General features: G+C 55.6%; 5 protein-coding genes across 5 annotated transcripts; 3 read left to right on the top strand and 2 right to left on the bottom strand.

The window, feature by feature from the left end:
* Positions 1 to 50: 50 nt before the first annotated feature.
* Positions 51 to 1,133, top strand: QBC33DRAFT_557413 (ribosomal protein L37ae; the record flags this gene model as incomplete). The annotated part of the gene is made up of 4 exons (XM_060429802.1): positions 51 to 59; positions 112 to 152; positions 885 to 1,010; positions 1,070 to 1,133. The coding sequence occupies 4 exons, from the start codon at positions 51 to 53 to the stop codon at positions 1,131 to 1,133; spliced, it is 240 nt and encodes a 79-aa protein (XP_060285580.1).
* A 1,554-nt stretch (positions 1,134 to 2,687) lies between these two features.
* Positions 2,688 to 4,646, top strand: QBC33DRAFT_557412 (uncharacterized protein; the record flags this gene model as incomplete). Its single annotated transcript, XM_060429801.1, has 2 exons — positions 2,688 to 3,009; positions 3,070 to 4,646. The coding sequence occupies 2 exons, from the start codon at positions 2,688 to 2,690 to the stop codon at positions 4,644 to 4,646; spliced, it is 1,899 nt and encodes a 632-aa protein (XP_060285579.1).
* A 964-nt stretch (positions 4,647 to 5,610) lies between these two features.
* QBC33DRAFT_533147 (39S mitochondrial ribosomal protein L46-domain-containing protein) lies at positions 5,611 to 7,070 on the top strand. Its single transcript, XM_060427443.1, has 3 exons — positions 5,611 to 5,743; positions 5,824 to 6,542; positions 6,613 to 7,070. Exons 1-3 carry the CDS (start codon positions 5,695 to 5,697, stop codon positions 6,904 to 6,906), a joined length of 1,062 nt encoding a protein of 353 aa, XP_060285578.1. The 5' UTR covers positions 5,611 to 5,694; the 3' UTR covers positions 6,907 to 7,070.
* On the bottom strand, positions 6,962 to 10,092 carry QBC33DRAFT_605857 (ribonuclease H-like domain-containing protein). The gene is made up of 7 exons (XM_060432289.1): positions 9,666 to 10,092; positions 9,235 to 9,589; positions 9,004 to 9,171; positions 8,889 to 8,944; positions 8,374 to 8,846; positions 8,160 to 8,227; positions 6,962 to 7,472 (listed from the first exon to the last, which is right to left on the bottom strand). The coding sequence occupies exons 1-7, from the start codon at positions 9,887 to 9,889 to the stop codon at positions 7,233 to 7,235; spliced, it is 1,584 nt and encodes a 527-aa protein (XP_060285577.1). The 5' UTR covers positions 9,890 to 10,092; the 3' UTR covers positions 6,962 to 7,232.
* Positions 10,093 to 12,085: 1,993 nt separating this feature from the next.
* QBC33DRAFT_352967 (uncharacterized protein) lies at positions 12,086 to 14,803 on the bottom strand. Its single transcript, XM_060423853.1, has one exon. The coding sequence runs from the start codon at positions 14,445 to 14,447 to the stop codon at positions 12,252 to 12,254; it is 2,196 nt and encodes a 731-aa protein (XP_060285576.1). The 5' UTR covers positions 14,448 to 14,803; the 3' UTR covers positions 12,086 to 12,251.
* Positions 14,804 to 14,824: the final 21 nt, after the last annotated feature.

The following is a 14,824-nucleotide window of genomic DNA, read 5'->3' as shown; positions in this document are numbered from 1 at the left end:
AATTACCAACTCATCCTTCTCCGTAACACGACACAACCCCTACCGCAGCCATGTCTAAGGCACGTATCCCATTATCATTGCGTGCCTATACCTCTACTGACTCCCATTTAGCGAACCAAGAAGGTCGGCGTGACCGGCAAGTACGGCACAAGGTAAGAAACCACTGCTTTTCCCGTCTCGAGCGACTGCCAAAAGCGAAAATACCTGGGACGATCGCGTACGAAATACTTGTCGAACAAGATGCCTTGAGACGTTTCACACCTAGAGCGCGATTTCAACAGCATGTATTGATTGTCAAGAGGAGGAGCGTCGCCAATGTGGATGATCCGATGCCTCGCAACATTGATCACAACCCCTCACCGACTTACCCGGCTGCAAGCTGAATATCTTGGGTTCGAAATAACCGAGAGAACACGGGCTGACTGGAATTGTTCGACAGATATGGTGCTTCGCTGAGAAAGATGGTCAAGGTTGGTTCTCTTCCGACACCAGATGATGATGTCTTGCCCCGTTACTCACAAATCGTCTAGAAAATGGAGTAAGTTGTCTTTGCTCGACGCCTACCGAACCGCCGTTTCTCTTCCTCTTTAGCCGCGCGCGAGAACGAGGGCAGCCGATTCGAGTTGGACCTGGATTCGAGGGTCATAATTTGTACCACGCTCTTGCTCGTATGGCCTCCAGTGTGTTTAGGGGTGGTGCCTGTGGGAGCTATTGGGCTCGTCAGTGCGAGGACTGGTATCGATGGGTTTCCAACGAATTGTCCATCTCGAATCGGCTATGTCTCGATCTTCACGCGGCCAGATGGAAGAGCAGACGGCCGGCCGTCTTAGACCTCGCTAGACCCCTGCCGAAGCGTGGCGCACACAACTGACGCTATCTCTCAGAATCTCTCAGCACGCCCGGTACACCTGCACTTTCTGCGGAAAGAACTCTGTCAAGAGACAATCGACCGGCATCTGGGGCTGCAGGAGCTGCAAGCGCGTGACTGCTGGTGGTGCCTACACAGTTTCGTACGTATACTTGGCGCAAAACCCAAGGGCGACTCTTCGGTGGCTAACGGGACTTGCAGTACTCCGGCTGCCGCCGCCATGCGGTCGACACTCCGACGACTGAGGGAGATTGCGGAGGTTTGATTGGTGCCAACGAGGACGAGGGCTGTTTGTTGCATTTCGGTTTCGGTGTACCGGCAAAAGGATTCCACAGATAAACTGAGAGGGCAGCAAATGAGACGACATTGAATAAGATGCGAATCTCAGTGACGCGAGAAGATGACTGCCTACACCATACTTAGATTCGGGACGATAATTCGATGAGAAGGCGAGGCTGCCCACGAAAAGAGTGGCGATCGCCTCATTCATTGCAATCCCATGGCCGCCTTGCCTGCTCAACCGCCCTGCCCAGACTCGATGTGCCAGACAGCCTGCTCCTTTAAGCTGAAGAGTCATCCTGGTCTGGGCATGGATGCCTAATGGGAACGACTCTTCACTACACTTCACTTCACTTCACAACTTAATCGTTCGGAGGCCCGAGGCTTAGGATGCGGATGCGTTTGAAATTATGTCTGATAAGTTATGTGTCTCGGTGTCCCGATGTTTGTGCCTGTCTTTACCTCATTTACCTTGCCGGACAGTTGCCGGAGAACAGAGACACACCCCAACCAGGTAAGGTTAGGGGAATACGCCTATCGGAGGAACCTCCGCTTCCTACGAGCCCAAGTATGCTGCCTGTGTGTGTGGTGGATGCTACAGAAGCAGACAAAGCAGGCACCCCTCACCAGCCAGCCACCCGTGCATGTCGCGTAATCGTCATGTTCTCTCTGCTCACTCTGCAATCGGTGCCTGACTAACGAGAATCCACGTCGAGTCATCTTGTGGGTTATTAACTTACCAGGTACCTTAATAAGTAGGTAGGCGGGTGGCCCGGTGACTGAGACAAATTGTAGTCTGGCTATTAGCCAGTGCAGACTATTAAAGGGGGCAGCATGACAGAGCAGCCAGCTCATTGTGACCAAATGGCTGGAATTGAGGGGGCGCCACGGAAAGACCAGGTGCTTCCTCCGACGGAGTCACTGGCAGGCTGACCCGTCAGCTGATTGGCCCCGCTTCGTCCAACCCGCTATCTTCTGGCGCTGGCCTTTTTTCTCCAGAGCCGTCCCACTTTTCGCACGGTTTCGACGCACCCCTTCACTTTTCAGCCCGTTCAACGAGAGAGCCCGTTCTTTTCCTTTCCCGCAACAAGTTTCCTCTTTACTCGCTTGCGCTGCAGACGTTCTCCATTTCCCCGTCCCCCCCTTCAATGAAGAAAGGAGGTACTCGGGTACTGTTCCTCGCCAAGCCCCACCTTTTGCTCCTGCATATCCGCATACCAAATCGGTTGTAGTAAGCCGCAAACTGGCCTTGCTGCAACCACTTACACAGAGCTACAAGCTTGAACCAATTCCCACTAAACCATCCCTATCCCATAACCCCTACGACTGCTGCCACCCACCACCACCACCGCCACCGCCGTCGCGGGCTTAGCGAAGAAACAGACGAAGTACTCTTACCGACAACAGTCCACCGCATTCAAACCATCATTTTTCGCCTTCTTCACCCTGCCACTATCTCCAACCCCAAGACAACTTATATGACTTCGACATTCCTGCCACATCTTGCATCTTCTAAATTCGCTCGAAATCGCCATTTACCATGGCCGATCAATGCATTGTCTGTCTAGAAAATCTAGACACCGAGCCATCATTGACCCCACAATTACCAGCTGCCGTCGTCGATTCCTCGGACCCGGCAACAGCGGCAGAGACAGCAGCACCTGCTGAAGACTCGAGCTCCAGCAACAGCGACAAAATAGCCCCCGAGAATAACAACAGCAACACCAGTGATGTAGCTTGCATTCAGGTCTGCGGCCACATGCTGCATGACATTTGTTTACGAGAATGGAGCGAAAAGGCAAACAGTTGCCCCATTTGCCGCCAATCCTTCCATCTAGTCCACGTCTATGACAAAGTTGGAGGTAAGTTGCTTTCTTGTTGAATGCAAACCCCGTCACAACGCTAATTTCCGTGGTGTACAGGCACCCTTCTGTCGTCGTACGAAGTCGAGGATAAAAAACAAGTTGCCGAGTTTGACCCACAGGCTTGGCTAGACGAGAATCCAGAGGAGGAAGAGCTGGATACCACACCATGCCCGGTCTGCAACGCTGCGGACCAGGAAGACCTTCTCCTCCTCTGCGATGGCTGCGATACCCCGTACCATACATACTGCATCGGTCTCGACAGCGTCCCCCATGGTGCCTGGTTCTGCATGGAATGTGTTGATCACCTGGGTCCCGAGGTGGCAGCAGCTGCGCAGCCCCCTTCCCCCAGAGCCGCGAACAGATCTAGCTTCTTCCCACGTACCCAAGCCAGCGTGCGACGGGCCCGACAGCGAGCTCGGTCGGATCAGTGGCAAGGGGCATGGGGCCAGATAGCTGGTCGGATCTGGGATGCCCTGAGCATCGACCTCGACTACCACGACGACGACGATGATGCCTTGGAAGATTACCGTCGATCACAGCAGCTTCGGGAGCGGGAGCGCCAGGAACACCAACGCTGGCAGCAGCGACTTAACATAGCTAGCCGCTTGGGAGCTCGGGATGTCTTCGCCAATAGCATCCAGAATGTCTTCGCCCCTCGAGTCAACCCGACACCGCGTCCACAGCCCGTTGAACAGACACGCGAGGAGAAAAGAGCGTGGGGTGCCTTCGAGAAAGCCAGGGACAGCGGCGAGTCAAGCTCGGCCGCCCGGAAACGGAAATCGAGGTCCATTACCGCCTCACCGGGCGAGCCTCGCCAAGAACCAGAGCGGAAGCTCAAGCGCCCACGGACCCGGCGGCTACCAGTCCAAAACTGTGAGGCTTCATCATCCAAGCCATCTCCTGCTGCACCATCGAATGAGGCCGATGCTGGCGGGTCAATATCTCACCAAAGACCCCAATCGAACGGAATATCTCCACAGCCAACTGGTGGCGCTCCATCGTTCCTGTCTTCCTTGCTCAAAGAAGTTGAACTGAGCACCCCGTCCGACGACGAGAATATCCGACAACAGTTTGGACCCATACCAGGCGCCAACGATATGTCGTCACCGGCGAGCTCTCCTTCAGCGTCCGGGTATAGCAGTCCCCGGGCATCATCGATCACTCCACCTCCACGCCGTGATGCCCGTCCAACCTCACCTATCATGAGCTTGAGCTCCCACATTGCACCCGTATACCCGCCAGCAAATTATTCGCCGACGCGATCCTCGCCCGATAACAGCGATTCTGAGCATCACAGCCACCGAGCGGGTGGTGCGTCCGAGCTGCGTCACCCACGACCTCGGCGGGCACACCCTGCCAAATTACCCCGCTCCCAGGATGTTTCACCTGCCAGGAGCCCGCTGCCCCTCTCGATGAAGGAAAGCATAAGTGGCATTGTTCGCAGTGCCCTCAAGCCGCACTGGAAGTCCAGCAAGCTGAGCGCTGAGCAGTATGCCTCCATCAATCGGGATGTGTCTCGGAAACTTTACGAAGGTGTCGCCGATGGGACATCGATCGACGATGAGGCCAGACGAACTTGGGAGAAGATGGCTAGGAAAGAAGTTGCTCGGGCGGTCTCAGAGATCAAGGCGTGATTTATACCCCTTCGCGGCATGCTGCTGGTACTGCAGCTTTCCCCCCATCCTTGAGCAAGCATATTTTTTTATTTTTTTTTGACGTGGAATGACGGCGACTATATCTATATAGGCATAGCGGGCGTTTTCAGGGCATGGACGACGAGCGGGCGAGCCCAGGGTCGCATCTGGAGGGATACCCCGGCGTGGGAACATATCTGGATGGTTTATGTAGGTATGCAAGGGTTTCTTCGGGCGTCTCGTACTCCTAGCATTGCTTTTATCTGAAGCTGCTTCGGCAGCCCTCTTAACAAATATTATAATGATCGTCTCGCGATGTCCGTCCTTGTGAGGAAGCGTAGTTCTATCGAACGTGCAGCGGCTGTATCTTCGTGCGCGATGGGTTTGCAAGTGGAGACACGGTTAGCTCGTGCAGGGGAGGAGCAGATTTTGCACCACCGTCACGAAAATTCTTGGGGATATTTTTGGGAATCGTCCAAGCGACCTGAATAGCTCTGGTCGCATGCGAGCAGTAAATATTAGCAGATCTCACACGGGCATGTCATGGAAAGAAAGAAAGCGGTCTCGTGGTATCGGCTCTCATGTTGCGGAGGCTAACATGGAGAAATGACCTTGGAAAAGGCGAAGTGTGAGCAGAATCTATCTAACAGCAAACCCGGTGGAAGAGGCTGCCACGTAAATTGGGCACAGGCACCGCTAGCGAATAAGACTGCTCTAGGAATCACTCTAGGCACTCTATAAATGATCAGGACGTTTTGGAGGTAGAGAAACTGGTCTTGATGATAAGGATTTGTGCCGTAGAGGAAAAAAGAGGAGGAGGGAGAAGGTTCCAACCGGGCACACGGTTATAGGGAGGAAAATTGGGCGGATGTGGATTTGCACGTGCAAGGTCATGTGCCTTTAGTTGGGTGGATCCTCAAAAACCCACTGCACGTGCTCCAGCTGGAGCGACCAAAAAAGTTCACGAGCTCGAGGAGCCAGAAGAAGCAGCAACTGCGTGAGCTCCAAGACAGGGTTGACAAAACAATTGGGCCGCCAGTCGAACATAATGGCTGCCTCAAGTAGAGGAGGGCGGGCTGTATCAGCATTGCTGAGAGGTATGCTTTGCAAATATTTTCCTCCTGCCCAACCTGCTTCCCCCCTGAGGGCGTTGGATCCGCTAACAAGCAGCAAGCAGGCACCTTCAGAATGTGCCCCCAATGCGCTCGAAGCACCCAATTGCCCATACACCGCTTCTACTCGGCAGGAGCCGCCGCCAGCAGCCCGACGATCCAGCCGCCGACGCCTGGGATGCCGCTCCCGCCGACGGACGTGTCACCGGCGACCCCCGTCCTACCGCAGCACCCGCGGTCGCAGTACCGGATCAAGTCGGGCATCATCCTGACGCGGGCGCCGCTCCTGACGCGGGCGCCGACGCCCTTCGAGGCGGCCTTCTTCCTGTACCAAAAGCGGCTGGACGAGCGGCTGGCGGCGCCGTTCCGCAAGGGCTTCTACTTCAAGCTGGACACGCCCGCGGAGCTGGACTGGCGGCTCAAAGTGCGCGAACGGCACGGCGTCGCCGCCCGCGACGTCGGCAGGTACAACCCGCGCGGCCGCCTGGCGTGGAACGACGAGCTGCTGGCGGGGAGCCCCGTCTCGGACCCGGCGGCCGTGGCCGGGGCGCTGGTCCGCGACGCGGAGATGCGCGTCAGCGAGGACGGCGAGGAGATCCCTGAGGAGGATCGCGTCAAGGTCGAGGGCCCACTGCCGAGGCGGACGGCGGCTGATGAGGCGGGGGATGCGACGAGGTTGGATCGCGAGCTGGATCGGACGCTGTACCTTGTTGTCAGGAGGGGGGAGGATGCTCCCTGGGAGTTCCCGAGCGGGGATGTGCTGACCAGCGAGAACCTACACGAGGTGAGTTCCAATGAGCCCCATGATTGGGAAGGCTGTGGCCTTTGAATTTTGACTGACGACGCTTCAACAGACGGCATCGCGGATACTGGCCGAGTCAGCCGGCGTTGACATGAACACATGGATGGTCGGCCGAGTGCCCGTTGCGCACATTGTGACTAAGCCGGTTTTCAAGGAGGACTCGTCGCTTCGGAGGCGTGGGGAGAAGGTGTTCTTCCTGAAGGGAAGGATCATGGCAGGGCAGGCCGACCTGACCAACAATACCCAGGGGTTGACCGACTTTAAGTGGCTTACGAGGGATGAGCTCAAGGAGGTTCTGCCCGAGGAGTACTACCGCGGTGTGAGGAACATGATGGCTGAGAGATGAGCGCGTTTGTGTGGAAATACTAGGACTGTATAATAGGTGTATACTTAGGTTGTCTGTATCGGGACCCAAGCAAGCATATAGAAGAGGCCGCGTGTCACTCTCAGTGCCTCAGTGCAACGTCATGTGCGACATTGTTTACCATTCTAGGTAGCTCAAGTCTGACCCGTTCGATTCTATTGCTTTTCCCACCTCCCTTTCTGAATCTGCGTAAACCAGGACCAGGGGTTACTACTCGAAACAAATCCTAATCATTACGATGCTTCCAAACGCACGAATATTGCGTCCACTCTGCCAGTAACACCAATATCTCCCTTTTCCTTTCCCTATCAAAGCAGCTTGGCCCCGGACAGGTCCAGAACCCCCGAGCCGCCCACCCGGAGCTTATTTCCGAACCTGCCCCAGAAGGCCGTGTCCCAGGCGGGGAGGACCCAGTCATCACCCCCAGCTCGGGCCAACCCGCGGCGGGGCTCCTCTTCCTCCTCTTCGTTGTCGTCGTCATCGGGGAGGCGGCGGCGGCGGCGGCCTGTCGTGGGAGTCGCGGCCGCGACCGCGATCGCCTCTCGGGGCTGCTGGCTCGGCCGGATGCTGCTGAAGCAGGCGGGGAACCGCTCCGGGGCGCGGGGGGGCTGGTTCCGCCACGAGTCGACCCTGTAGGCCCGGCTGGGGCCGTGCTCGGATGCGGGGCCAGGGGCCGCCTTCTGGGCCCAGGTGCTGGCCAGCTGGGCGAGGCTGGAGGAGGTTTCGAATGGTGGTGGTGGTGGCGGCTTCCCGGGAGCGGCGGTGGGTGGGTCGCACCAGGGGGCGAGGTAGGAGGCGTGGCGGTCCGGCTCGGGATCGGAGGGCGGCGGCATCGGTGGCGCTGGGAGGAGGTCGCGGGATGAGCCTACTTGTGCCTCTCTGGTACCCCGAACCGGGAGCACAGGGACTCGCAGAGCCTGTTCAGGGGCAGGTTGGGCGGCTGGTCGGAGAGCCACTTGAGTCTGCCTGTTTCCGGCGGTTAGTTTCTCTCTCTCTCTCTCTCTCTCTCTCTCTCTCTCTCTCTCTTCGATATGCACAAGCTAGGGTACTGACTGGTTTTGACCCAGCACGGAAAACGGATTGAGGGCGGCGAATGCGTGTTTGAGACGGGCCTCCGAGTATTTCGAGGACCGGGAAACCAGGGAGGAAGAAGAGGCACCGGGAGCATCAACCGCAGTGGCGGGATTGGTGGTGTAGCCCAAAGAGCCGCTTTGAACAGCAGGGCCAGCAGGGACAGCCAGGTTTGTCGGGTCCTGGGCTAATTTCCAGGACAGCTTGACAAATAGAACTGATGTCATCCAACCTATTTCGTTGTTAGATCCCACAGCTCATTTATTTCAGGGGCATAGATGGGGGAAGCCTTGGGTGCTTTGATGGACCAACACCGCCGGCATCAGAGGCAGCACCATAACCATGGGAATAATCGAAGCACACGAAAAAGATACTCACTGTCATATCCCGCCTGATGGGTGCAGACCCTATCATATCCAAACCCAGCCTCGTGTATGAGCACTGGAGTGTACTGGTCTCGCACCGATCCAAAAAGCTCCTCCAGATTCTCATCCCCTACCATAGCGTGATCATCTCGAGAGCCGAGGTGCTTGGTATCGGCAATGCGAGGGAACAGGGCGTGTATCTCGCACCTGAATGCATCTACTGTCGCTGGTAGAGGACCAATGAAGGTCTGGAATATGAAGCAAAGGTCGAATAACTGGTTGTGTCCGACTAGGATAGGGGGCTGTGCCTTCAACGTTGCCTCATATTGTTTCAGATCTTGTGCTAACTTGGAGGCCACATTGGCAAGACTGGCCTTGTCCTTTCCAGTGACGAGCCACTGGGGGTCGATACTCTTGGCAAAGTCCCCGCCCACAAGTGCTTCTATCACCAACCTGAAACCTGTGGATGATATATGAGTATAAAAACTCGATATGGTTAGGGATAGGGGGATCGTAAGGCCCTGTTACTCACCGCTTTGTCTGGCTACTGCAGCCTTTCGCTCCTCCACCTCCTTTTTCCAGTGCTATAGGGCTAAGGTTAGTGGTGAAGTTATCGCAGCAGATGGAGGCAATCAATGCAAACCTTCTCCTCCCGCTCTGCATCTAGCATCACAACCTGCATGAACAGGTTGCTGCATTTGGGATAGGCCTTACAGGCCGGGAATTCGGTCTGGACCAGCTGGAAAATGAGTCTGGTCTGGAGGCGGTTCAGTCTGCCACCGTGTGGATTGGAGATGTTGACAAAATGCCCCTATATTCCACGCCCCGTCAGTCTCAGGAACCACCAGGAGTTTGTGCATCCCAAAAGGTTTACTCTTTCGGGCTGACCCAGCCAAGACAAGATACTACTTCTTGCTGAGCCGTAGAATTTCCTGGTCTCTTGGTCCTGGGTGACGATGTCCACCTGGTCAGCTGATTGCTGACCGCCACCATTCTGGAGGAGAGTGTCGTTCAGTTCAGCAACCTCATGTCTACTGAGGTAGTAGACACCATCCTTGAAGGCCTGCTCAAGCTGGAAGCCGTGGGATTTGAGGAACAGCATCGAGCGGTATGAGAAGGAGACCGTTCGGTCAAGGACCTTTGCCAGCAAGATCTCCGAACTGTCATTCCCAGCAAACATGGGCGTGATTGAGAAGTTGAAGGATTGGGTGGTATATGCTTGTGTCTCACTTAGCACAAACTTGCGGGAAACAAGGCAGAGGGCCCGAGTATAGATGGGGAGAAACCGGCGTACCCTTGGCCAACTTGTCGTGGCGGATGCAGGTCAGTCCAATCTGGAGGATCTGATATCTTTCAGCGCTGTCTTTGGCCTGGTGGTAGACTTCATCTATCGTCGGCGTCAAAGAATTTGTAGCCAACTTGGATTTGATCCCCGTCATCTCAAGGTCAAAGGCGACATATGTGGCCTCCGAGATAGCCTTGAGCACCATCGGGAGACTGCTCCAGAAATTACTCTGGTTGATATCCATTGTAACCGGGTGCAGGGGGTTGTGAGGAAAAAAAGGGGGCTGTGAGGGGGCGGTTTGGGTGCTGAACACGTCTTGTTGATGACGGCGGATGGTCCACCTGGGGCTAAGACTGGTGAGGGGAGTAAAAGAAGTGCTGGGTATACCAGGCACGTGTGAATATCGGTGATGCTCGCTATACTGTACTTAGGGGATAAAGATAGGCAGTGCACCTGGTAGAGGAAAAGGTATTGAATATGAAGTGGTAGGGCATGTCGAAGACCTTTGAGCCAGATCAGGTTGAAAAAGCTGACTTGGATGCCGGTGTCTGGTAGAGGTTGAAGGATTGAAAATCAGGAGTATTTATTTTGTGGTCAGGGAAGAAGGAGGGCACATGTCACGGGGCGTGTTGAAGGAGAGGTGAGGGTTTTCCGGGGCCAGGGGTTGACCAGGGGAACTCGTGGCAGACGGCCTTGAGGAAGCCTAGAACTCTGCCACAACGAGAGCAAGTCTCCAAAGGGGATATCACAATACACCGTGCAACACAGTCTTTGCACGGGCTGGCTGAGTTTGTAATTTTCCACAAGAAAAAAGGGTCCTGCTTCAGACCTATCCTATGGAGGTCCTCAAGCAAGTAACATGGGCTTGGCAACTTGCCTTCGAACGCGTCAAGGTCATGGACACAATGATCTAAGCTTCTTTCCCCTTGCGTATCAAACTTCTGAGTTCCCTTTGCTTCCCAAAGCCTTCCAGTGACATTGTCATTGTTGAATGTTTGTCCCAAACAATCGTATCTTCCCAAGTGATCACACCCAGGAGTGCTAATCTCGGCAATCTCCGGACCCGTCTCAAATCTAAGCCCAAGTTTGCATGGCTTGCAGACGAACGAGAAGATGGAAGTTTCAGCCGTCTAGATGGCCAAGGCTTTTCTACCGATGATAGGGGGAAAGAAAGGGGAAATCTCTGCAGAGTCAATGGGTATATCATATGCCAGGACTGCCTCTGAAGCGAGTATATCCAGTGGCTTCACTCAAACATCAATCTGGATTCGCCTTCGCACTGAATCCCAATACCTTGGGATCGTCAAGAAATGGGGTTTCTGGTTCGCTATTGAAGACATGTATGGTTCTACTTTCTAGTAGCATGACAAGAGGTGGTTCTTCTCGAGTATGTATCTAGACATAGCGGAGGATTGCTAGGTGCACTGTCAGACAATGATGCTATGATTCATATGGCAGCTCTGGCTTACTTCATCGCAGCCTTTAGCTTATGCCAGTGGATAAATAATGGTCTTGAACATGCCTCACAAAGGAACAAAGGGAAATAGGATGTTGATACCAATAAGCGAGTCACAAGAGAGGATCCAAACAAGAGCGAAAAAGATTCCAAAATCTCAGCATGGTATAATATGACAGCATCTATGGGGTATTTAAGGCCCAAGAGCTGGTTTGCGAAGAAGGGAGTAAATGGATGGGCAAGCCACGAGAACCAGAGAGATATGGGACAAAATACAAAGGTCTCACTCAGCCTTAAACCGGAAATCCGATGGCCAAAACAAAATAAACAAGCATGAACAAGTCTAGTAAATACTTACTTGGGATGGGAGTGAAGCAGGGGTTTAGAGGTAACGGCAAGTGGTCGTCTGTGAGAAGAGAGGTGGCGGCTGTAAATGCCAGGTCATATGCATGCCCACGTGACAGACAAGAGCTGTAATGCCAAGCCCAGAAAACACCACGGTCACGGAAAATGAACCTGGCATGGTCCTAGCAGGTACCAGCCATTGGAGAATGGAGCCTTCGAGGGATGCTCCTTATTTTGAAATGATCTCTCATTCATGGCACATTAGACCAGGCCGTGGTCCAGATGTAGATCCAGGAGCTTCAGGCCATTCGCAAGATTTTCAACTACCTCTTCGCAGCAGCAGCTTTCTGCACGAGACTGATGCAGAGTGGGAGAACCCCAACACTTTGTGGGCATCTTGTCATCCTTTTTCGCAAGATCTACTATTGCAGTTGACCCTTGCTCAACCCCTTGGGCACTCGACTGGGCACTAGAAACGGTCTCTCTTCATCAGTGGAATAATAGAGTCCATTTTGGCCTGGACCTACGAAACAGAAAAGACATTATAGGTACATATGGGACATGACAACATTCGCCTTCATCTTGAAACTGAAGGTGGTGAGCCAGGGGATAGAACAACAATTTCAACAAGATTCCCAATATCCTCTCGCTCTGGTAACCCGCCTGCGATCAGGCTGTGACAAAGAATACGTGTCGTAATGACAGTTGATGATTTACAACACGACAGGAGATACAAGAACATCCAGTATACAGATGGAGCCAATATTACTCGTGACGGTCGGCAGCTCTCCCAACACGGAGAAACTCAATCATAACGACGAGGAGAATACGCGACGGTAACCCTTCTCGGGAGGGCGCGACGAGGAGCGAAAGGATTGGCTGGATCGATGCCGTCTCGGAAGCTTGCTTCCGGGGCCGGCTGACGTCTCCTCGGGTAATCCGGTATCCCGTACTCGCGATCCATCTCCATCTCCCTCTCCCTCTCCCTCTCCCTTGCGAGGATATCCTCCCGGATTTCCTCGTCCCTCAGCTCAGCCTCTCTCAGCTCGTCCTCCCTCTCTCTCGCAAGTTCTTCCCTGATACGGTCCTCTCTCAAGCGAGCCCCGACATCACGAACACGCCGCCTCTCGACCCGGCCGCCGTACTCGTCATCGAAATCAGCCGGATAGCGAGGGTCCTCGTACCGCCTCTCGTCGTCGAATCGAATATTCTCCAGGCGTCCGATCGCCTCTTGTTCCAAGAGGTCGATATTCCCCGGACGGACCAGCCGGACGCTCGGACGCCGCTGGAGCAGGCGTTGGCGCGGTCTCGGGGCCGGCAGCAAAGGGTCCTCCTCGAGCACGACGACGTCCGAGGCGTGCAGGGGCCGGTCGCTGAGCTGCCGCTGCCGCTGGATGATGCGGGGCCGGGCCAGCTGTTCCACGACCCGCTCGTGTGCTTCGGCCGTCGCGTCGGCCCGCCCGGCCTCGTAGAAGTCAGCCTTGAGCTGCTCGAGATCGACAGGCGGCAGGGACGGCAGGGACGGCAGGGGCGCGTATCTCGGGATCAGGGGGGACGGTGGGACGCCCGGGAGGAGTTCATCCGATATCCGGTGCTCGCCTTGCCCGCGGGTCTTGTGGGGCTCAAGGCGTGCCCGGACTCCGTAGTGGCTCGGCTCCTCGATGTATCGGCTGCCTTTCTTTGGGCCGCGGCTACCCTTGGGGTTGTAGGACGGCCCACTGGAGGTGTTGCTCGAGGCAGGAGTCTGAATAGATATGTCGTCCTCATCTGACGAGTCGTCTGTGTCGGAGAAGCCTGAAGTCCGGGAGCTAGACGGCGAGTGCGGTGCGGGGTGCTTCTTGTCGAACTTCTTGTCCTTGACTATTTGGACTGGTGCAGGCCCTCCTCCTCCTGGCTTTGGAGGCATTCCCTTGGGCCCAAAAGGGGGCGGCCCCCTAGGCCCAGGAGGGGGTGGTGGTGGCCCCCTGGGCATAGGTTGCTGGTTGTGGGGCGGGTGCTGAGGGTGCTGCTGGGGGTGCTGCTGGGGGTATTGCTGCGGGTACTGCTGAGGGTGGAAGACTTGCTGAGGGGGGAGGATCTGCTGAGGGTGAGGTGGCTGCAGTCGCCTCGCCATCTCAGCCTCTCGTTGCATGACAATGGCGATTGCGTCAACCTCGGGTCTGGGAGATCGCTTGTAGTAGGCGGTTATGGAGACCCTCTCCTTGCCCTTCTTCTTCCCGTCCTTGGAGCCCGAGGCCTTTCGTTTCGAATAGGTGCTGGTATTCCCCCAGTACTCTTTGCCTTTTCGGTCTCTGTATTCCTTTGGTCGTCTTCTCTCCCCCTTATCCCCATGCCTACCCCCGACCCTCTCCCTCTCGGTGCTCCTATTCAGGACTTTGACCTTGAGCTGATGGTCCATCTGGACCAGGACCGTCTGAAACCTTGCGTCGTGTTCTCGGTTGCTGAGCTCCTCCTGCGCCTTCTCCAACTGGCGCTGCTGGGCAGGGTTGAGCGATGCCTTCTTTTCGCCGATCGGGAGGGTGGTCTCATTCAAGAAGCGTATCTGATGAAGAACGTCCTTCTTGGCGATGTCATGCACCTCGGAGCGGATGACATTCTCCCAGGTGGGCTTCACCTTCTCCCCTTCGGCGTCGTAGCCGTCGGGGGGGTCGGCCCTCTCAAACCGGAAGACGGTGTATGTCGAGAGCTCTTCGCGAGCCTCGCTGTCCGTCAGACGCTCCTTCCGAATGTCCGAGACCTGCACGCGCGGGCCCTGCTGGAGCCGTACGGGGACGATCTCGCGAGGAGGCGGGGGCGGTGCAATTTGCTGCGATTGCATCGGCCGAGGCTGCGTGTTTTGTGGTCCGGGATTGACGTTGACAACATTCGGTCGCCCTTGGCCTGGGTAACCACCCTGTTGTTGCCGTGGAGGTGGTGGTGGAACTCCCCTGCCGGCCGGGGCACCTCCCTGTCGAGGAGGGCCGGCCCCCTTGGAGAGGTCAATGAAGTCTCCATTATCCATGGCGAACTATATTACAATAGGAAGAGAGTGAGGTGTGGTTGACAGTTAACTTGGGATTAGGTGTGTGTGGGCTAGCAAAGAGCAACTATCTCAACTGTCGGCTTCTTTCTTTCAAGGAGAGAAGCACGTTAGAACCGGGGCTGGTGTCGACGTGGGATGGAACGGTCTTTTGAAGGAAGGCTACAGGTTCCCCAACAAGTTCCCAAAGACATGGAAAGTGAGGCGGACGAATTGTATGTAAAGGAGGGACGGCACCCGGGTGTGGGTGGAAAGGAGGGGGTGGTGGCTGTCCAAGGCCTCAACCGGGAGGACACTGGATGTAGAATCGGGCTACCTCCTGAGGCGGAATGAGAATGGCGATGGAGGAACAGCCGGTG

Source organism: Phialemonium atrogriseum, assembly GCF_030411735.1.
Source record: "Phialemonium atrogriseum strain 8032-3 unplaced genomic scaffold QBC33scaffold_7, whole genome shotgun sequence".
Lineage (NCBI taxonomy): Eukaryota > Fungi > Ascomycota > Sordariomycetes > Cephalothecales > Cephalothecaceae > Phialemonium > Phialemonium atrogriseum.
This window is presented reverse-complemented; position numbering and strand designations above follow the sequence as displayed.

Coding starts and splice junctions, on each gene's coding strand:
- QBC33DRAFT_605857 (XM_060432289.1), bottom strand. CDS start 9,889: ATGGATATCAACCAGAGTAATTTCTGGAGCAGTCTCCCGATGGTGCTC. Junction 9,590..9,665: donor ACCTGCATCCGCCACGACAA/GTTGGCCAAGGG, acceptor GTTTGTGCTAAG/TGAGACACAAGCATATACCA. Junction 7,473..8,159: donor AGGACCCGACAAACCTGGCT/GTCCCTGCTGGC, acceptor CCGAGCCAGCAG/CCCCGAGAGGCGATCGCGGT.
- QBC33DRAFT_352967 (XM_060423853.1), bottom strand. CDS start 14,447: ATGGATAATGGAGACTTCATTGACCTCTCCAAGGGGGCCGGCCCTCCT.
- QBC33DRAFT_533147 (XM_060427443.1), top strand. CDS start 5,695: ATGGCTGCCTCAAGTAGAGGAGGGCGGGCTGTATCAGCATTGCTGAGA. Junction 5,744..5,823: donor TGTATCAGCATTGCTGAGAG/GTATGCTTTGCA, acceptor AGCAGCAAGCAG/GCACCTTCAGAATGTGCCCC. Junction 6,543..6,612: donor CCAGCGAGAACCTACACGAG/GTGAGTTCCAAT, acceptor ACGCTTCAACAG/ACGGCATCGCGGATACTGGC.